Source organism: Ammodytes marinus (genome assembly GCF_949987685.1).
Source record: "Ammodytes marinus genome assembly, chromosome: 3".
NCBI lineage: Eukaryota > Metazoa > Chordata > Actinopteri > Uranoscopiformes > Ammodytidae > Ammodytes > Ammodytes marinus.
The window spans coordinates 19228096-19250146 of record NC_137232.1 but is presented as its reverse complement, the minus strand read 5'-3'; the positions used below and the strand labels follow the sequence as shown (position 1 = coordinate 19250146).

Sequence of the window (22051 nt, the reverse complement as noted above, 5' to 3'; positions counted from 1 at the left end):
TTCACTTATCTTAAGATCCATAGAAAATATTAATATTGTTAATACGTCATTCTGTTCTGCATCTACACTTATTCATAGCGCGACAGATGGAGCAAACTGCTTTAAAGGGAGGGAGGTTTGTACTGTAGTCGGGTCACTTGGGGGTCAGGTGCGACTGTGTGGCAATGGCAGATGGTTTCCATGGCTCTCAGGTCAGGTGGCAACGCAAAGTTAGCAAACTCAGCCAAATGGGGTCTTGTGTCCAGCTGAAGATGTCTGAACCATCCAGACCGCCCGTCAAGCTAGCCAGTGTGGACCCAGCGCAGTTATACATACTATTTAGGCCTCAAGTAGGATCTCACATTAATATATTGTATTTATTCAAAATAGGAATTACACTGTTGTTTGTATGTTAGTAGTTATTAGTTCAGTATGTGCAGTTATAGTTTAATAAATGTTTCATTTATGAAGATCTTGGTTGTGAGGTTTGTGTGTAGTGTAGGAAGTATCACAGCCACCGTTTGAGTCCAGTATCTTAGTTGCCAACTCCAGATTTGAAAATTGAGTATTAATCGCCTATCCTTTCCCCTTTTTGAAGGGTGGTAGATTTAATGCATGTTAAATACTGATTATGTTTAATAGCCCGCAGTTGAGCAGCCCTTCATCTATTGTAGTAACTCTGTATAAAGGTATAACCGATACATCCAATTTGATCCTTTACTTCAAAGCTAATAAGGACTCTTGGCACAGTTTCTGTGTGTTCATATTATAGGAGAAACAAGGGATGGTTTAGATGATGAAAGCTAAAAAAAAAAAAGCAGTTGAAGGATGTAGTCTGAGCACGACACATCAGTAAAAACTAATGTGTGAGAAAGTAATTAGTGTGTGTGAAATATGTGTATAAAATATCTATTCCAGAGCAAACCTTCTCCTTTTTAATAATAACCATATGCACCCACCTCTCGCCCCTAATAATCAGCCCGAGGCTCAATGTGGGAAACAAGGATTGATATTGCAGACGTGCTGCACTTCCACACTTCAGTAACGAGATGGAATCCTTGTCAGTATGTGATCCCCTTTCTCAGCACGTGACTGATGAACTATTCTTATTATAATCATCTTGATTCACACTGGTTCAGATCATTAATCTGATTAAGTCACACTTGAAAACACCATTTATTTTGTGAGGTTAGTTCTCTAAACATTAAAGACCTCAATACGTTTGTTTAATTTGAGCATAAAGATGTGTACAAGATGCGTGAGATTACATGTTGTCTCATCAGTTTAGTACAATTGTTAAGACATGTACAGCAGGAATAAAATAAATAAGTACAGTGTTTTGTGGGTTAATACACAAGAATGCCAGAAAGACTCATTGTTCAGTTCTGTTTGCCTTAGAAATGTGTTTAGTTCTTTCTTTTTGTTAAGTCGTCCTTTATTCCCACCAGGTATCCATCCGTCGTACACGTACTCTCTGTTTATAGTGGTATTCTTTCAGGTGCTTTTTCAAAGCGTTTGGAATGGGAAGCATGTTAATGCCGTCGTAGGTGGTGCAGCTGCTTATGGCCGCTCGGGAGATGTGTTGCAGGGTGAACGGCTGTGTGCGGTGGATGGGGTTGGACAGCAGAGGCTCGAAGAACATGCAGGAGTTGGGGTCCTTGTAGTGCTCCAGCAACCCCGTCACCGTGGGCGCGTGGAAGACACTGGGGTCGTGCACATCGAAGCTAAAGTTGTGGTTCCACTGTTCGATGCGTGCGTGTAGCGAGCGGCCGTAGCGGCGGAAGCTCACGGAGAAGAGGTAGTCTTCCTGGGCTGAGTCACGCAGGAGAAACGTGCCTTCGGGCTTTCCCTCGAGCAGCGTCTCTGCCTCATAGCGGTCCATCACCCCCCAGTAACATGGCAGGTTGGTGATCTGGAGCAGGTCTGGAACCAGACAGTGAATGTAATCGATCTGAGTGTGAATGCGGTAGCCATCTTGGGATTTGGGAGGCTCGGTCTGAGGAAGAACGGCTTTAGTAGAGGGCACACTGGTGGTCACTGTGACCTCTGGTTCAACCACCACAGGGTCAGGAATAGTGTCGCAGGCGTGGACAGAGGCTGAGGCCGATGCTGAGGCAGACGCCGAGGCCACCACCTCGTCCAGAGTGTCCAAGCAGCTCTGTAATAGGAGCTGGTGCTGCTGCTGTCTCTGGAGAAGGAGCTGCTGTTGCTGTTGGGCAGAGGCTCTTTCAGCAGCTGCGGCTAATTCATTCATACCGTGAGCCAGCTTGGGGCCGTGCTTGTAGAGAGGGTTAATTTGGGCCGTCACCTCGAACGTGTGGATCTCTGCGTTGGGCGGCGGCTCCACACCTTGTTCGATACTGATTCGCCTGCGCTCTCGCAACCTGTCGTCCACGTCCTCCACCACAGTAGCAGCTACTACGGCTGAAGGCGGAGGGGCATTGCACACTACAGCAGATGCAGAATCAAGCATGGGAGGCTGGGTAAGAGGGGCTGTGTGTTGCTTAATGAGATACCACTTCTGAGCCAGCTCCGAGCCTACGGGGAAAGGACAGTCATCCAGCATCAACTCACTGAGATGGATCTTGCGCTTTGAGGAGGCACAGGCAGTTGACGATGATGAAAGAGCCTGTGGAGGGGGTGCTTGTGCTGCCGCCACTGCTGCCACATTTTGTGTCTTTATTGGGAAACACTGCCCCATTGCGTCTTGGATTTTTTGCCGGAGAGTGCGACTGCTGCTCGACCCCCTGCCCTCACCATCGCTGGGTGACTCTGTAGCAGAACTAAGTGTTCCCAGTCCCGGCCTGGCTGTCGCTCGTTCTTGTCCTAGTAATGAGGCAGCCACTTCCAAACCCTGCCATCTCCAGCTCTCCTTCAGCGGAGAGGCCAAAGATTGGTCCCTGGCCTCAAGGTCACTCAACAGCTCGCCGTACTCAAAGCCGTCACTGACAGGCCTCTCAGCAGCTGGCTCATGAGCGGCAAGGCCTTTTTTCTTCCCCTTTCCACCTTTTCTTCCGCCGCCCGTGTCCCGTCTCTCCTCCGACCGGCTCTGTCTAACCTTGGGACGAGCCCCCCTCTCTCGTTCTTTGCCTCTGTTTCCTGACTCCTTTGGTAATGACATGATGGATTATGTGGTGAAACCCCAACCGTTGTGCCACTTCAGGGAGTTGCCAAGATTTGACTTGTAATTGGCTTCAGCTTCCCATCCCTTCTTTGAGACATTGTTATCGTTGTGCGTGCATTGTGGCCAAGGAGAGTGAAAACCACCTGCAAAACAAAAAGGAGAGTTCCACTTAAAGTCTGCAATTTACTTTTTAAGAAAACACATGCGTTTCTAGTTTATACATCTATCTAAAACGGATGCAATCTACAGCGATGGACTTATGGAGACGTGTTGACTGTAAAGCAGCAACTGACAATTATTTACATTTTCTCAATAAGAACATTAATCTGTATAGGTCCCTGATATCCACTGACATCCAAAATCTAAAAGGGATCTAGTTTAAAAATCATAGAATAGGGAGAAGAATTCAACATAATGGTAACTTTACAGGCTGTTTGCTGAGCTAAATTGTATGGCATTAAACAAAGAGGCATTTCAATGTCAATTTTTGTTTTTTTATGAGGTGAGAGGATTTCGAACATATGAGCATACTTTGAATTCAAGGAATATACTAAATCAAGTACAGTTTATTCATGAAGGCCAATACCACAGCAAATGCGCCTCCTACATGAAGCAAAAGACAAAGCCAATGTTGTAGGCCCAAGTTCCAGTTTGATTATTCACAGTCACAAGTTACAACACTGTAAAGTTGTCCCAGACTGTAGCCTAGTGTAACATACCCTCGGGGATGTAATGGTAAAAAGACGCACGTAGTCCGGGCATTTTGGCTGAATAGCCTGGGCGCGGTTACTCCCTGTATTACGGGAGCCAGTAGGTTCATGACGCTAATAAAGGGGGAGCGTCATGTCAATATGGCAGCTTCCTGGGTTTGTAAACAGTGCCGGGACTCGGCAGCGTGCGGGGAATCCGATCCGTTGCACACAGAACTCGGGCTGGGCCGGTGCGTTCGGGCTCGGGAGGCACTTGTTGACGCCAGTTCCCTGCAAACTTACTGCAAGGAAGAGATGCTATGTCACTGTTTTCCCTGTCCATATGATACAAATTAAAGGAGTATATGATGTACACTTGACTTGCCTTTATTACTACTAGATTCTTAAAGTCCCGGGTGTTACATTATATACTCCTTGGAGGAGGAAGGAGATCCAGATGGAAGAAAAGGGGTCCTGCTCTTGCAAGCAGTTCCTGAGGAGTGGGAGGAGGAACTGTCGGAACCAGAGCTGCAGGGGCCACCAGAGTCTGAGCAGTCGGAGAGGGAGGAGCCAGTTCAGTCCCCGCTACTAGAAGAGGTTTCCATAGAGGAGGAACCAGAGCAGAGAGAGTGTAGGGAAGAGCTTTCGGAACCAGTGCTGCAGGAGTCTTCAGAGTCGGAGCAGTCTGAGGGGGAGGGGCCAGATCAGGCCCCAAAGCAGCTGCGGCGTACCACCAGGACAACGGCTGGGATCAATTCCAACCCCTTCAACTTACCAAGGTCCGCGGTGAGGAGGGGAGGGGTAGGGGGAGGGGCTGAGGCTCAGGTGGTGGCTCATACTAATCATCTTTGTCTGATAGCTCTTAGGGACATTATCTCTACCTTAGTCGGTAAGCTAGTGACCAATAGGCTGTGGATGGACCCTGTAGGTAACCCTTCAGATTTTTATTTGTGTTTGTTTTGTGTTTTTATCATCGGGACGATGATTTGTGTAAAGGGGGGTGAGTGTTTTTTTTTTTTTTTTTTTCATTTGACTTTTATTTATCCTCGAGAGACCAATTGAGGGGTGACCCTCATTTTCAATGACGTCGAGTCAAAAGTCAGTGTAACATACCCTCGGGGATGTAATGGTAAAAAGACGCACGTAGTCCGGGCATTTTGGCTGAATAGCCTGGGCGCGGTTACTCCCTGTATTACGGGAGCCAGTAGGTTCATGACGCTAATAAAGGGGGAGCGTCATGTCAATATGGCAGCTTCCTGGGTTTGTAAACAGTGCCGGGACTCGGCAGCGTGCGGGGAATCCGATCCGTTGCACACAGAACTCGGGCTGGGCCGGTGCGTTCGGGCTCGGAAGGCACTTGTTGACGCCAGTTCCCTGCAAACTTACTGCAAGGAAGAGATGCTATGTCACTGTTTTCCCTGTCCATATGATACAAATTAAAGGAGTATATGATGTACACTTGACTTGCCTTTATTACTACTAGATTCTTAAAGTCCCGGGTGTTACATTATCTTATCCTGTCATAGAATGCCATTATTATTCCTTATAACAAAGTATAGCCTGCATATTTTTAAAAGACACAAATGACAGAAACAGGTAAAAAAAAAGTCAGGCTTGACTAACTCCTGCTTTGAGAGTAATAGGCCTGAAGCAAGGTCCAGCGGCCCTCAGGATGTTTTCTGCTACCTTATTGCATTTAAATAATCATACAAGTATTATATTTGACAGGAAGTATCCTGAAACAAAAGGGGAAGTAGAAAAATAAGATAATGGGGGTTGCTGTTACTGTATTTTAAAATATATAATCACCCACAACACCCCCAAAAGACAAACAAAAATACTGTCGCCCTGAAACATTTTCATAAAACTTCATAAAAACGATATGGTGAATGTCACTACCTCACTTGTATAAATTATAATATAGATATTCAGGCCATTCAAAATACACAACTAAAAAGACAATAGTAAATTATGATTATGTGTCACTAAAATGTTGCAGTGACCTTATTGGATCATGTCAGTGATGTTAATGTGAGAGGAAAAAACTAATTATAAAATTGTAATCCCTGTTGCCTAGAATTTTTAATGACTTCTAAAGGTGTGCTGTAACATTGGGTGTGTCAGAAGTGAACGTTTTCAAGATATAATATTCTCATTACTGAATAAACAAACTTTCTTTAGAGGGAAATTGGATCCCTGGAACGCTGTTAGAAAGCTTCCTGACAAGTTACTGTTTCACTGTTGTTGTTTACAGCAACGGGTCCCACCACAGTTTAATGAACAAACATATTCTAGTCTTACGTTTGGTTCCAAGTTCCTCAAAAAATTTTTAGTTTGCATTTATGATTGAATTATTCAATACTAAGAATTACATGTTGCTTAGAGAAAATGTGTTTTGTAACTAACTGCAGGCTCTGCATATGTAAACAAATCCCCTTCGTCTGAAACTACATAGGCTAGTGCACCTTTTAATACCAATTAAAATCTTATTTTTAGTTTAAGTTAATGATGACTTTCAGACTTGTTAAGGGTCTGTAGTCCTTTTCAGATCCATGGTTTTCTAACCTAATGTTACAAACTCGTTACCAGGAAAGCAGTGAGTTGCCGGACCATCAACTAGGGAAAAGTTAAAGAGAAGTACTAGCCTAACAGGACAGCTCCGATCGGCTGAAGTTTTCTCCTGTTTAAATTGTGCATATCGGCCTCTTTCTATCTGGACCAAGATCGTGAAACTGTCAGGCACGGGGCTCTGTCCTTTCTCTAATCACGTCAACTACCATCGGGAGAAAGTAAATGGTGGATAAAAATAAATAAAATAAAATTCGTAACTTTTTTCGCCATAACAACTTAAGCTTCGTCGAGCTAGCGTTCCGACTAAATGTCAAATTATTCAATCAAATCGAAAATAAAAACATCCGTATATACACTGAAACATATAGAGCGGTTATATTGACGTTAGCTACCAAGGTAAACTGGTTAGCCAGCAGCTGTTTATGTTGTTACGCCGAGTTCTGCCTGCAGACAATTTCATGCACCTTCATAAGCACACTGTAACTTTATTGCCGGAGATATTAATCAGATGGTTTTACCAGCTAATATTTTGGGATGTTTTAGCTCCACATTGTGAATTCAAACATTTTAGTAAATACATCTGAAATCCAGAGCTTAAATCATCGAATAGACACATCATCGAATATATATTGAGATATTAATGAAACCTTGAAAAATCATTTAAAACCTATAGGCTTCGGATAATTTATTAACACTTAAGATATCATTTTTTTTTTTGCTTTATAAATGGTATCAAAGTACTACTTTCCCCTTTTAGCTGAGGTGCATGCCATTTCTCAGAGGGGAGACAGAACTCGTCGTAACACCGCTAGGCTAAGTTAGCACAGCAGCTAGCCCCCTGCTAACTTCGCTACTCTTTACTGTAACGCCAGGGGAAAGGGTATATGGCAGCTCGTATGTCGCTTTTCCAACCGTAACACATAACTTGAACATACCTAAGCAGTTGTTGACAACTTTCCCGTCGAAAAAGCTCCTGTTTCTTCTTAGATAAACTAATGACGGAAACAAAAAGACGGCTAGATCGTATTAGCTTTGACAAACGACCGGCTGAAACCTAGCAACCCGGAAGTAAAAAGTAATTGTAGTGAATTGTTTTTCTGGCATAGAGGACGTCCCGATAATGAGGGCAATACAATGAAAAACGTTGATGAAGGGCGTATCCAATGTGTAATCAAGTTAACCTGACACAAACACAAACCACAAGTGAAGTTGCAAAATAACTGAACCTCTTTATTTGGACTGTCAATGATCCGATGGATGCTGCACACTTTAGACCATTCATACATATGAGTGACAGTATAAAAGTAGAGTAGGCCTAAGCATGGGATGCAAAAAGGGTTCATAAAATATTAGAAAATTTCTGTGGGGGAAGTCATCAGAATTAAATACAAATGGTACAAGACAAATATATGCAATTTAGCCTACAGCTGGCTGCATTAATACAATGATTAAGCCTGGCAGGGACATTAACATGATCTCAGGACCACTTGGTAAAAGTCTCCATATGAAACAGGCTCTGTACCTCCTAGTGGATGCTTGGTATGTGAAAATACACCAGGTTGAACGTATGAAGCGCTTTTACCCCCCATCACTCACATCATGCATCACTGGAATGTAAACATGGAGTAAACATTTTCCTTGGCCTGTTATTAGTGTTCAGTTTACTCCTAATCACATTTTCGTGGCTCAGATAAGCATCGTCAACCCCCTGCATCTTCAAATCTGCTGCATTGTACCTGTGTCTATTCACATCAATACGTAGGCTGTCTAGAGCTACAGAGGCTATGAAAAGGCCAATCTGAGCCATTTGTAACACAAACAAATTGATATACAGTATAGTGAGTAGTTAAAAAGAAGATATCAGAGTCTTAAAGTTGTCAGCATTGTTAACTCACAGAGGTGAGTTGGCATGAGCGGGATGCCTGTAATTAAAGTCAGATCTATCCAAGAGCCTGCTCTGAAGAAATCCATGACTAGAATACTACTCAATACCGTTAAAATCAACATATTGAGGCTGATGCTGGAGCTGTGCATTTCAGGCACAACATGAACGGTTTGTCAGGACATGACAGCTAACGGTTCAATCAGGAGGCCAGCAAAGCTATTCTCTCTCTTGTCACTACACGACCAGAAAAGCAGGCGTTACATGTCTCATACAGTTATCACTTGAAAAAAAAAAATCTACTGAGACTCATAGGGAGTCCATGGATTCCTGGGGTAGAAGGCTTTTGTTTTTTTCAGGCTCTACCCAAGCCAGCTCATGTGAGAGAAGGCGTCAGTTCTTTAATGTGTTACATAGTGAGACAACGGAGTATTCATGACATCACATTACATGAATTGGGCATTATCCCAGAGAGATGTAAACAGTGACATTTAGGCGATATAAACAGACATTAGTTGTGAGATTTCTGCTCTCTAGCTGTTGGCGACTGAGGGGCACCATCAACCACCTTGTCCTCCATCTACAACAGTGCTGTATTAGTGTGGCAAAAAAACATGCGATTATAGAAAATAAGCATAAGTTATCAATATCAAGGGAGAGTAAAAAATACAATTGGAAAAGATATCTGTAAATAACCATCTTTACTAGACAGACCTACTATGGCTCTGCTAAAATAAAATGTGAATGGTTATCCCTGCCTTATGATGCAACCAAAAGTGATCCAAAAGGATTAGACATACATGCACCTCCGCCCTGCCACATTCAAAGACAGAGGCTGTATAGGACAGTTTTGATTCAACACTGATACCACATGATAATGTTAGGGGGGTGTCGGAGACTGAAACACATTGAGACACAAACAAAAGTATGGACATCATCAAAGCACCTTTGAAAAAGTTATGATTCATCAAATCGTCATGTTGGCCGTTTGAGGAAGAGGGCACTGTGAGGGCGAGGCGCTTCACTAAAGACAATTTATTACAAGATCAAGCTTCATTCCATAGCCAGTCATGACGGGGCCAGAGGGCTAAGATGGTTTTCATTTAGTTCTCACCCAGAATTGGAGTGTAAATTGAAAACACTCTACCCTCTCCACTTTTATCAATTCAATATCAAATCAGCTCCCGCACAGTACAAACCTCACCAGCCCTTGTTCACCCCTCTGGGGATTCCTCGGCACAAAATGAGATTCATCATCATTTACGTAGTAGGTCATAAAATAAGAGACAAATTGCAGCTGGCGTAAATTCTTCGAAGTGCTGTTCGACAATTCTTTTTGCATTTTTCACAACAAATATCCTTCTCAAATTAACAATAGCACAACCCTTCTCTTTGGCTTTGTAAGAGGTTCAGAGGAGGACAGTCACTTCTACCTTTATTCTGTGTTCAGGGGAAACCAACCAAGACCAAGGGTAATTCCTACAGTTGAATATCAAGCTTTTTCTTCAATCCTTTTGGTCCTCCCTTTTCTGTCTTTTGTCACAAAAATCAAGCTCCCTAGAGAGGATAAAAAGAACAGAGGAAAGCTTTCAACGTGTCAACCAACACAAGCCCTCACTAGCACTGGTTATAGAAGAATTAGGGGTTGCTAGAAAGTTTATCGGTATTCGGTATCTGTATTATTACCACTGGTTCTACAAATGAAACCTCAGTGAGTTGGGCCGAATTACAGTTCAGTGGCTGATATCAGAGATAATTGAGAAAAAGTGCCTTACTTTTGGCTGGGGAAAAAAAATCTGGATATACGCATTATGTGGTGCAGGGTCTGTGGCTGTCAGTGTGTTCTGGAAGGAAGCCTTGCTCCAAGGCAGGAGGAGAAGAAGAGTAACTCATAGGGCAGAACCCCTTTTAAGACAGCACCAATCCACCGGTTTTTCTCTCAGACCACGGAAAACCCAGAGCCACTGCACCTCATGTCACAGTCCTGCAGGTGACATGGAGCAATTTGCTTCTTTTTTCCCCCCTCTGTCCTGCAATATAATAATCATCTGTATTCCATTTTTAATAAACTTAGTCGTATATAATAAAGTACAAAAATATTAGAGAACATATACACAGTTTTTTTGTCATTTTGTAGTGACTGCTTTGCCTGTTTTTTTTAAGCATACGGTATATCTTTGTGCTGGGTGATGAGGAACTTAGCAAGCCTCAACTGAAGTGTATTTTTTCTCTTCTTTTCATATTGTTGATGTCCGGTCTGTTCCATCTGAGGAGGATAATGGCAAAGAATATGTTTTAAGACACAATCACAATCATAAAATAAAGTGCACCAGATGTAATTCTTAGAGGGGTAGTAGTACACAGATGGGGTGTTCTTCACGTTTTTCTACTATCCCAATGGCAAAGAAAAGTTATCCATGCCTTTTTATGTGTTCCTGAATTTTCACAGAAATTGCATGATTGTCATGCTTTTTTTAGCCATAAACTTAGCATATCGTATTTTGTAATATGTGTCGGAAAACAAAAGTTAACATGATGTTTGATGTAATTTAATTGTATAACAAGGAAATAGTAAATAGTTAAACTATATAAAACATTGAAACTACAGAATCTCGTTTAGTTTCAACAGCAATTTGGTGATAAATACCAGTGTGTATGTGCATGTTTAAGACAGGCAAACTAGGCTAAACCCACTGTTAAACATACTTTCAGATTAAACGCAGACACAAAAAGACTGCAATAACCGTCTGTATGGGAGAAAGGAAGGAAAACAGCTCCCTGAATTCTATCAAACCGACTAATAGATTCATGCAACGGGGATACCCTTTCTACACCAGGCACAGAATACAAAAAAATACAAAAGGTACCTGGCATTCAAATGTTATCTTTCAAATACAGCATATGATGCACAGAGTTATGTCTGTATCTTTCTCTTTTCCACTGGGAACCTGACTAATGAAAATGTGTAATTTAGATATTATTAAATATTAACTCACAAATGCAGCTAATGAAAAATGAATTATAAAAAGGAAGCAGACATTTTCATCTCTGCTTGGATAGAGGAAGTGTGTGAATATGTATTTATTTCCCTGATGGGACTCTAATCCTAAAATCCTTCTTCTCATTGCCTCGTTATAATATATAATAAGGTGTTATCGTCTCGTTGTGTGAGCTTTGCCAGTCAGTGACCTATTTAGCACGGGGGCTGCCGAGGACACTTACCCCCTAAGGCATGCTCTGTCATACTGAGGCACAGTGACTCCAGCGTGGGGTTGATCTCCAGGTCAGCACCTGGAACTTGGCATTCTGTGGGAAGGAGTAAAAACAGGGAAATAAAGGTTTATTTCACCTAGATTGCTATGATTTTTTTTTCAGAATTACAAAGGCAACTGTGCATTTACGTCTAAATAGTTTATGTGTACCCAAGAATGCGTTGAGAAGTTCTGTTATTAGACGAAGAAAACAAAACAAGTTTGATATGTTGGAAATGCAGCTAGTAAGTATCTGACTAAAGCAAACATTGCTGACACTCTGCAAACAACTACAGGCAACAGTAGTTTTACTGTTAGGTTACAGTATACTCGTATTATTTTAACAAATTAACTGGAAATGAATGTTATTATCCACATTGTATGTTGTGATGCAGCTTAAGAAATATTATAATGACCAGAATAAATCTATGAACACCAAAAAACAATATTGTATTGGACACACATGGGCAAATCTAATTCTTAAAATTTTAATAAAACATTTCTAGTTAAATGCCAAAGCCCAACCTGTCTCAAGTGGAGTCAAAGAATTATGTTTTTGTGGCAATTATTTAAGTAAAAAACAAAAGAATACGGGGCAAATGGTTTTGAACAAATGCTGCAAGGCTGTGACATCCGGCTAGGGACCTGTGTCACATGCCAAACCATCTTATCTTTCCCTTTGTGGCTTTCTGCTTCTAAACTGCCCTATCCATTCAAGTCAAAAATGCCTAAAGTAAATCCTAAAGAAAAAAACACATAGATGACACCCAGATGACAGGGTGCACATGGCACGGTGTGTGGGTGCTGGGCTTGTCAGTTCTAGTAACTGAAGCGTGGGTTTAGAGAGAAAGGCAAAATAAACGAAACATCATTCTATCAGAGGCAGTCCTCTGGTTAGAATAAAGTTTTTTCCCCAGCTGTCACTGCATTTAAAAAAAAAAGACTTTTAACAGCATAGCACTAAGTGGACAAGCTCAACAGTTCCGTAATTGGTTTTAGTTAAAAACAATAAATGTGTAACATTTATACAAATATAAAATGAAATCTGAGTCTTTAATAGACAACATCTATATGTAGAAATACTGCACTCAAGTTTTTGTTTTCTATCAAATTGAAAATGAAACAACCGTTCACAGTAAGTAGAGAAGCTTGCTGTAGACATGGCAACTGTAACATTGCTGGGCTCATATAATTGAGTTATGAACTTTTGACTTTCACACAGAACGCTCTGTTATGGAAAACATCCTCTGACGACTCTGTTGGAAAATGACAGGGCCATTACAGATGAACTTGCGATGCCCGTGTTTGGCGTATGGCTCACGAGTCGAGCCACCAAAAGGTTATGTATATTGTACGAGGTGACGGATTGTTTACTGCAACATGCCGCTAAGCTGTTTCCTTATTTTGTCCTTGGCACAGAGGGAGAGGAGCTCTGTTCTGGCATCTGACCAAATGGCCTTTTTTTTTGCAGCTTGAAAAACCCACTAACAGAGTCAGTGCTGCTCTATATTCCATTTACTATTTTAAGAAAAACAATTGTAATTTAATATTAAAGGGTGTTCTAGATTAAAAAATAAAACATTTAGGTAGCACTAGTGTGGCAAAATGTAAACAGGAGATTAAGGGAGGCAAGGTAGACAGTTGTAGTTACACTTTGGACAGTTCAACAAGGACAGGGATAGACTGTAGGTAGGTGTATACATCTTAATGAGGAATAGAGGTGGCTTGACCTCATACAATACCTTGCTGCTGGAACATGAGCATGGTTTGTGGGGAAGTGTGGACAGGGAGGGAGTGGGTCCGCTGCACAGAGCTGCGACTCTGACTTGGCATGCTGTTACTGCCCCCAGGGTTGGCAAACCACAGGTTCTATGGAGGGAAAACACAGATTCTCATCACACTTATGTCACTCATCCTGGGAGGTTTGCTTGTCTTTCAGCTAATTCATTAAACAGAAAAAAAAATCTTCCAGCTGACAATTTATCAACTCGCATCAATAGGGGATGTCTTGTCTGTGATGATTAAACTGCTATAGTGTCACTTTTTTCAGTTGTTTCTCCCTCTCAGAACAAAAGTTGACTATGGTCAAGTTTGGTGAATAAATACATGAAAGAAGAAACTCAAAAAGCTGAAAATTCCTGAGGCTAAATATATTAAGACGGGTTCGGTTATCCTAAATAACACTATAAATCAAACACCATGAATGTGATTTATTTTGTCAACAGTAAAAGGTGGATATAGCGATTCTGTACAAGGCTTGTTGTCAAAATCACCTTTTCTCAAAAATTCCTGAATTTCTTCATGAACCCTATCTGTATATACTGTGTGTGCGCGCTGAAAAGAAATCCGATGTTAATACACAGCCTAGGCTCTGTAAACTGGTATGTTAATAAAGGGTATGTAAACAAAGGGGGCCCAGGTAGCAAGAAAATAGCCTGTTTATAGAGCATAGCCTGTGTATCAACACTTGATTTTCATTCAGCGTACACACAGCGGATGATGAGGGGATAATCACTGATTTCGACCAAAAGGGATTTTAACAACACGCGTTCTCTGAAATCGCTGACTCCACCTTAAAGCAAGCAACGGGTAATACACAATGGTTTTAAAATACTCTTTGGAATGGAAGGAGTACTCACTTGTCTACCCTGGCCTGGCAGCGCAGGACTAGTGAGTGTGTGGCGTGGAGATGCCCCCCCAATCCCACCCGGACTCAGAAGACCCATGCGCCCGGCTGGGAGGGCACGAGGAGTCATCTGGAACGGCCTGGTGGCCCTTCGCCCTACACCTCCACTCACAGAGCCTGCTGTGGGGAGGGAGTTGGACCCATAGGTCCAGCTGGAGTCCACATACAAACAAAAAAAACATGCGTCAGATGGTGGACTCAATGGTAGGATCAGGAGGAGAAAATAAGAGAAAAGAGAAAAGTTAGAAACAAAGGATAAGTGCAGGAACAATTTCACATTCAGCTGGTGTGACATCTCCTCCTCTAAAGAAGAGGGAGATCAAAAGGTAAGAGGGAATGAGTCTCACCCTTTCTGTCTATACACAGGCATGTCCAGCATAGCTTTCCGAGGGAACAGGCGGAGCAGTTTGAGGACCTGCTGCTTCCAGGAGACCACTCTCTTCTTCTGAGTTTCTGTGAAAGCCTGACACAGAGAGAGACAGTAGAGTAAAACAAAGATTACATTTTTCAAAGAGCATTACAGGGTTTAAGCATATGCACTAGCAATTTGTGATTTTTGAAGGAATTTGCTAGTGTTACTCTTCATTTCTTGAGAAAACAAAATTACTGATTACAATATTCTATATTACTTACAATTAATATAAATGTGTCTATATGTCATTTTCATAATATCTACGAGGTTTCATTGTTGTGTGGTCAAATTACCATTAGGGGTGTTTACAACAATACAAAAACACATGCAAACAAATGACTTAAATAAATTCAGCATATTAAAAAATGTAATCTTCAAGTTCTCACCTCGTGTGTCAGACACTTCTCAATGAGCTGAAGATAACAGCTGATATTCTCCTCATCCGGCCTTGACACTAGCAGCTGGGTGCAAACTGAAAGAAAAAATATGTAGGGGAGAACGGGGTAATTTGTCACATGGGTTGGATGTCACATTCGTTATATCTCGCCACCAGAGCGCGCTAGCTCTGAAATGTTGATATAAAAAAGGTCCAGAATTGGGATCAGAGGTCACATACATAGACTTCCTTGGAGGAAGACAGCTGCATTTCAGATGAGAGGATGTTTTGTGTTTTTCATGTCAAATTCAAAATATTTTGCTTCTCAGTATTTTTCTTCTAGGCTTTTACACAATGGGTTTATAACAAAACACTTGTTACCCTCAGAAAGTGTGAAGGGTAAACTATAGTTTAGATTGTGGTTAGCAAGCTAATTAGTTGTCAGATGGTTGTTGGCCTTGATGCTAGCAAGAAATTCAAGTTGGGGTTGGTCGACAAATTTTTTGGGGGGTTGGTTGTCACATGTTATCTCAAGGCTGCAGCCAGAAAAGGAACCCAATAACGAAATAAATTGTCAACCTGTATCCTCACTGACACCCCAGAGAAGGAAAGAATAGAGAAGGAAAAGGCAGCTAGCAAGCAAAAGAAAAAAGGGCAACAAAATCAAAACAACCCAGTGCATCCCAAACTAGACCAGCTGCCAAGGCTACAGAACGTTATGTAGGCCTATTTGTCAACTTGACAATGCAATTAAACATTCAAATTTGGTTCTGCCTCCTTGCCTTCTTTTTAAGATTTTTCCCATTAAGATAACATTGTGACAAACAACCCCATAGTGTGTGACAACCGACCCCTTGATGGGGTTGGTTGTCACAATGTGTCAGAGTGTCTTTGATGGTAAATTACTTCTTCATTACAATAAGTTGGAAAAAAAGAGAGACACACATTTCTAGCCAACACCTTAAGCTTCAATTTAATGTAGGAATGGCTATTGACAGATGTTTTGGTGATGAGCAATTCTCACTAGAGTAAAAAGTGTGCCTACTTACCCCGTTCTCCCCTATATATGTTTAATGTAGAAAAAATATCAGTTGTGTGGACAATGTATGTGTTTTTAGTTGAATACTGACATGGATATGCCTTAAAAGTGCAGTTAGCAATTCTAGAGAGCGCTTTTTGTCAAAATAATTTTCGAGTGTTAATACACAGCCAAGGCTCTACGGACGGGTAGCGGAACATGAGGAGATATTCACAGATTTTGATCAAAATTATTTTGACAGCAAGCGTTCTCCAGAATCGCTGACTGCACCTTTAATAGCTACATTTCAGTATTTAATATGTCTCGTTCTTACCTTTACCCATGACACGGGTGAACTGTCCAGCAATGTCGCCGTCAGAGATGGGTGTGGCCGAAGAGTCTCCATCACAGGTAGGTGGGTTGTGGGACTGGAAGCCCTCTGAGGCCAGCTCTTTGTCTGCTCCCGTTTTCGTAGCTTCCGAAGGGGAGGCGGCTGTGTCGGAGGCGGATGCCATGTCCGGGGCAGTCGGTGTAGCACTGGGTAGGCTGTAGTACTTGATGGGTGTGGTGATGATCTGTTGCAGCTCTTGGAGGGCATTGCGCAGGTTTCCCCCTTCCAAAATATCCTGCCACCAGATGACAACATCAGTGTCACATGCTGCTAAACCTTCAACAATGGCCTTCGGAGGTTTTAGAACGAAGGCTTCATTTTAAATAAATTGGCATACATTTAATCTGTTTTGAAAGAATAAGCTGAACTTAATGCCAAACAGTAGTCACTCAGCATTCTGCACGTTTTTAGTCACATGTTATCACACATAAGAAGACGACTTCTCAATGATGGTGCTAGTCGCGAGGCATTCTGGTACTTGCAGTTTTTAACTATTAGTAGCTGTACACATACAACATAAAGTGCATCTCAATCAATATCAAACATTGGCTAATACACAGGAAATGTATTTCATTTGAACTTTAAATAAAACAGCTTTGGTGAATTACAACATGAATATCAATATGGTAAGTAGTACAAAGGATTCATGTCAGTTCCTGTAACAAATGAAATGACAAAAGTTAAAGCTGCTCAGGGCTAAACTCATGATTCACATGATCATCAAGGAGCACATACTCAAGTGCATTTTAAGTACGAAAAATAATGCATGAAGAAAAAAACACTGCTGCCAATAATTTTTTAGCACAACAAGAACATTACCTTTTCCAAAGACTTAAGCACACTCTGCCTCTCTCGTAGTTTCTGGATACTCAAGGCGATCTTATGCCGCGCTCCTTTAGTAACGTTCTAAAGAAGGAGAGAGAAAAGGTAACCAGATGGCGTGAAAAGCAGGCGAGTCAATTCTTGTGGGAACACTGAGCAATCCCTACAGTTACTAAATAACAAACCTAATCACCATTTGTTTCATTAAAGCCAAGGGGCAGAGGCAAAATCGCAACATTTGTACGTGTGACTGCCTCCAAAGAACTGTAGGGCGAATTGCTTAATTTCATGCCTCATTGAGAGTTGATGTATCCTCAGGTTTGAGGACAGTTATGTTCACAATTGATAAGGAGGGTGGAATAATCAAAACTCAGCCCTGGTGTGTAAAAAAGATGGGCTTAAAAACCTGCGACTCCAGGTGGTGCTCTGTGAGGATCATCATCTCATCATAGGTCATCTGGGAGAAAAGGGATGCATATTTATGTAGGCGGAGACTCTTTAACCATGCGGGAACATCTGAAACAGATACACACACGGAAATAAATATAGACTTTTGCATTTTGGCTTCCATCACCACAGCTGTTGGCTGTGCACAGCTTTTAACCAGAGCCAAATACCATTAGTGCAATTGGCTCAGTTAGGAAGTGAACTCTGACCTTTCATGCCACTGCCATCCTCCTGGAAGGTGTTGCGACTGGAGCCCTGGTCTTCTGTCTGCTCACTGCCTGAGGAGGCTACGCTGCTCTGGGGTGAAAGGGGCGCGTGGTCTGTTAAAATGAAGTTCTGCCGGCCCAATGCATCATCCTGACTAATCCACTCAGAGCCACAAGCCTGGGGACTGGAAGGAATTACGGACATGGACTTCTTCAGAGGGCTGGGCTGCATCTGCCCACCCAGACCTAGAATGGGAAACAATTAATGTATGAGAAACAATGCAAATCCGTAGACTTTCCTATTAAATAAATTAAAGGTCACATATGTTAATTTTAAGGTTCAAAATTGTAATTTTTTGGTTTCTTCTAGAACCGTTTTCACAATAAAGAGTCAAAAAAAAACATTTATATTTCTCACAGTGCCATTGATGAAACCTCTCTTTTCAGCCTCTGGCTGGAACGCTACATTACAGTCTCTTTAAGCCCCACCCTCCAAAAAGCCCAGTCTGCTCTGATTGGCCTTTAATATAACTGCCAGTAAGATTTAGGGATATATGTGGGTGGGTGTGCTTATCACAGGTGGACTGGAGGTAGAGCTAATTTAGGTTGGGCATGAAGGGGTGTGGCTTCTCCCCTTGTAACATCATAAAGGGAGAGAATGCTGACTGGGGTTTCTGGACACAGGTTTTCAGAAGGGTGGAGAAAGAGAGAAAGTTGTTTTTTTCTTATATTTTGGGAGAATCTAGTCACACTGGGGACAGTTATTAATGTTGAAAACCCATGTTAAGGTACATTTTGCATAATAGATGACCTTTAAACAAAATGTTAACACTCTAAGACCTCAAATAAAATGCATTGCAAACCATTTCCACAATATGTTTAACCTGATACGAAAACATAGAAAGAATGAAAATCATTACCTGTGTTATTGCTGTTGATGGGAGACGACATCCCTCCTGGGAAAGGCATGTGACCGTTCTGGCCTGCTGGAGATGTGCTGGACGAAGGGGAATTGTCGTGCCAAGCGAGGCCGGGGTCCAGAGCCTCCGCAGAGCTGGGCCATTCATCTGAGCCCTGGCGCGGGTGGTACGGGCTAGACGGGGCTCGTGGTGCATAGCCACTGGATAGGTGCTCCTCCAGGTGGTTCAGCCACATGGCCAGAGAGGTGCGGTCATCCAGTGTGGTAGCAGGGTGGATGAGGGCGTAGGACAGCAGCTGTCTGCTTTCCTCCACAAACAAGCTACTCTCAATAGTGTGACTCAACACCTTCTGCAGCAGCTTCATGTACTCACATTTGGCCTCACTGTTGCGTGGCTGCAGCAGAGGCAGATGGGACAGCAGCAAGGACACAACCTTCTCCTTTGGCTCCTGATGCCACTGGCTGACAATTGCTGATGACAAAGGAACAGAGAGAATTTGTCTAAAGATGAATAATTTATTACTGGTTAAATATGCGCCTTCTACAATATAAGGGAAAGACAAAACTAATAGAATTTGGTAATCTTGAAATAATGGATAATAAAACATTCAGCTACCTGCATTATTTGCCTCAGCTTCTAGGATGTGGATCTCTGTGCAGTCTGCCAGCCAGTGTTCAAGGCAGATGTGTAAGAAGCGAGCCTGGGTGCGGGACACCCTCTTCAGGAGGGACAACAGTGCCACCGTCTGTTCACACTCATTCCAGCCCTTAAACCAATCTGTGAGGATACCGACCTGGTCTCGGAACATCATGGCGTGTCTCCTTGGTAAGGAGAACGGGAATGTGTGGATGGGGAAGGGGGTACGGGAAAGACTGCTCTCTCAGACACAGGCGAGTTCAGTCGCACCCCGCACAGCGGGGTCGTATCTGCAACAGTTCTGGGATCCCCTCAGACTGGACCGAGGGGCCCTCACATGGTTCAGGTGCGCAAGGAACTGCAGACAGGGATGCAGTGTTGATTATTGGGAAGATGTCTTGGAATGAGGCTGAGTGTGTGTGTCAATTGTAGTCGGTAATGACACAGAAGGGAAAAGCTTTTTTTTCACTTGGGCATGTTCAGGATCACATCATCTGTGCCCTGTTAAATCAACAAACAGAAACATTTCAGATGACATACATTCACCATGACACCACCTGACATGACTTTTATATTTAAACGTTTAAAAGTGAACAGTCAAGAGCTTTGACAGATTAAGTCCATCCATGCCACAGCTTTGGTACTAGAATATGCGCTTCTTGTGATCGAAGACGGGCGTGTTTATATATAGGCACATACATTTATGTGCCCCAAAGCCAAAAACAAGTCACGATTTTGAGTGATGAATGATGGGCCATCAGCCGCAGTGACTGACAGGAGGTAGGTAGGATAAAAAACAAATAAATAAAAATGGAACGAACAAAGCCAAAACAGGACACACACAACTGCTTCAACCTTTTATGATATGCAAATATTGGCAGAGAAAAGGAACATGGCGTTAAAATGTCAAACATCAGTTGTAGCTGTGACTGTAGCACGGTGTAATTTGAGGTAAGATTTACTCTTAAATGTTATCGTTTTATTGGGACAATTGTTGTTCTTGCTCATGCTGCGGGGATCATAAAATGATTTAGATGCAAGCCATTCAACAAAAGGTGTGCCAAACACACTATCCAAAAGATAAGGTCAGTGACGTTTGGAGCAATGAATGCTTAACGATGTTACATGGCAATACTGCTAACTACCATCACTGCAGCTGGTACCACCTGTAACCATATGAGCTCCAGTTTTGACTGAAGAACAAACCTGAGTGTGTGGCTATAAGCAACAGGCTTGCCATTGTGATTTTTTCTGCGAGGGTACACTATTTCTAAACTGACAAGCATTAGATAACAGTTAAATGTTACTCTCGAAGCAGATTAACACCAGACACAATAGAGACCTTTCAAAGCTGAACTATCGCAGCAAGATGTTTCGATGCCACGCCAAAAATCACGTGACCACCGCAAACGAGGCCTCATCATAGAGGTGTCGCTCAATCTGTCAATCTGCATGTCTAGCCCTAGACCACTCCATTTAAAGGTGGTCGTTGCTGACCACACGGGGTTCATTGGTTATACAACACATAACAATGAAAGCAGCGAAACCACTTGTATTGCAAGTTAAATCACGATCTCAGATGTAATCCATCAAAGCAAATGCAACACCAATGGTTAGCCCAGCAGATGTCGCCATTTGTGAAATTATCAAAAGCTTCGACACAGTGACCATTTTCAACACAATTGGTTCACAGTGCTTGAAAAAAAGCTTCGGTTTGCCCCCATCGTTAGCTTGGTCGCCCTAGTTGTGGTGGGGAGATTCGTGATTTTATATTGTTTGTTTGTTGTTGTAGATGTTGTCGCTGCCCCTTCTCTGTTTTGTTGTGTTAAACATGCAAACAGGGAGGATAAAAACGCAGCCTTAATCGACAGCAGGTTGTAGCCAGTTAACTAGCCAAAGTTGTGAGTTGCGATTAAGTATAAACAGACTCAAAAGGGTTGTTGTTTACCTTTGTCAGTTGTCACTGGTTAGCGAGCTAAGCTAAAGTGCTAATAGATAGCTAGCTCAGTGCTAACGCTAGCTTCTTAGCTAGCAAGTTTTGCTAATAGATGCAATAACGTTAGCTTAGCTGAAAGAAGCGTAGATTTCGATCCAGTACGAGGTATTCCTTAAGGATATTCCGTTCCAGCGGCAAGCTCCCGTGGTTCCAAACACACCATGTTAAAGAATGTATGTACAAAATGTTTATTGCAATGCAGAAAATAAAGAGAGTACGCCTGGAGAAATCTACTTCGATTTTGAGTTGACGTAAGACGTGAGTGCAACGTCATACGTCTGGACGGCACGTAGTGTTTGGTTCCGCCCACCGTATGGTAAACAAAAAAGGCTCCGACTCTGAAAGGCGAACTCATAGCTTTTATTCTTATTTCATAGTAAAAGTTGGCACCATGGGATGCTCATGGTCAACTTGTGTTCTATCTATGGCGAGTAATTTATTGGCTTAGCCTGTTGATACCACTCATTTTAGAATAAAATAGGCTGCACCTGATCTTTTTTTTTTGTTCTGATAATAATAATCTCAAATTCATGACAGGTCAGTAAGTAGTAGGCCTAGTGAATCATCCCAACTGCATGTTCCCAATCATCTAGGGACGTCATCAAAGTGCCTTTTATTTTAACAGCCCAGAACCTACAGATATTT

At 42.2% G+C, this 22051-nt stretch overlaps 2 protein-coding genes across 2 annotated transcripts; both read right to left on the bottom strand.

The window, feature by feature from the left end:
- Nucleotides 1-1054: 1054 nt before the first annotated feature.
- socs9 (suppressor of cytokine signaling 9) lies at nucleotides 1055-7417 on the bottom strand. Its single transcript, XM_080053941.1, has 2 exons — nucleotides 7299-7417; nucleotides 1055-3246 (listed from the first exon to the last, which is right to left on the bottom strand). The coding sequence occupies exon 2, from the start codon at nucleotides 3098-3100 to the stop codon at nucleotides 1415-1417; it is 1686 nt and encodes a 561-aa protein (XP_079910067.1). The 5' UTR covers nucleotides 3101-3246; nucleotides 7299-7417; the 3' UTR covers nucleotides 1055-1414.
- A 155-nt stretch (nucleotides 7418-7572) lies between these two features.
- Nucleotides 7573-21634, bottom strand: samd4b (sterile alpha motif domain containing 4B). The gene is made up of 13 exons (XM_080053858.1): nucleotides 21359-21634; nucleotides 19390-19911; nucleotides 18775-19245; nucleotides 17858-18100; nucleotides 17608-17717; nucleotides 17199-17285; nucleotides 16323-16614; nucleotides 14981-15066; nucleotides 14530-14645; nucleotides 14136-14334; nucleotides 13239-13365; nucleotides 11468-11551; nucleotides 7573-10511 (listed from the first exon to the last, which is right to left on the bottom strand). The coding sequence occupies exons 2-13, from the start codon at nucleotides 19583-19585 to the stop codon at nucleotides 10483-10485; spliced, it is 2040 nt and encodes a 679-aa protein (XP_079909984.1). The 5' UTR covers nucleotides 19586-19911; nucleotides 21359-21634; the 3' UTR covers nucleotides 7573-10482.
- Nucleotides 21635-22051: the final 417 nt, after the last annotated feature.

Excerpts from the sequence above, each read along its gene's own strand:
- socs9 (XM_080053941.1), bottom strand. The coding sequence starts at position 3,100 with ATGTCATTACCAAAGGAGTCAGGAAACAGAGGCAAAGAACGAGAGAGG.
- samd4b (XM_080053858.1), bottom strand. The coding sequence starts at position 19,585 with ATGATGTTCCGAGACCAGGTCGGTATCCTCACAGATTGGTTTAAGGGC. Across the intron at positions 19,246-19,389 it reads AGCTGAGGCAAATAATGCAG|CAATTGTCAGCCAGTGGCAT; the intron begins GTAGCTGAATGT and ends CTTTGTCATCAG. Across the intron at positions 17,286-17,607 it reads AGCACCACCTGGAGTCGCAG|AACGTTACTAAAGGAGCGCG; the intron begins GTTTTTAAGCCC and ends CTCCTTCTTTAG.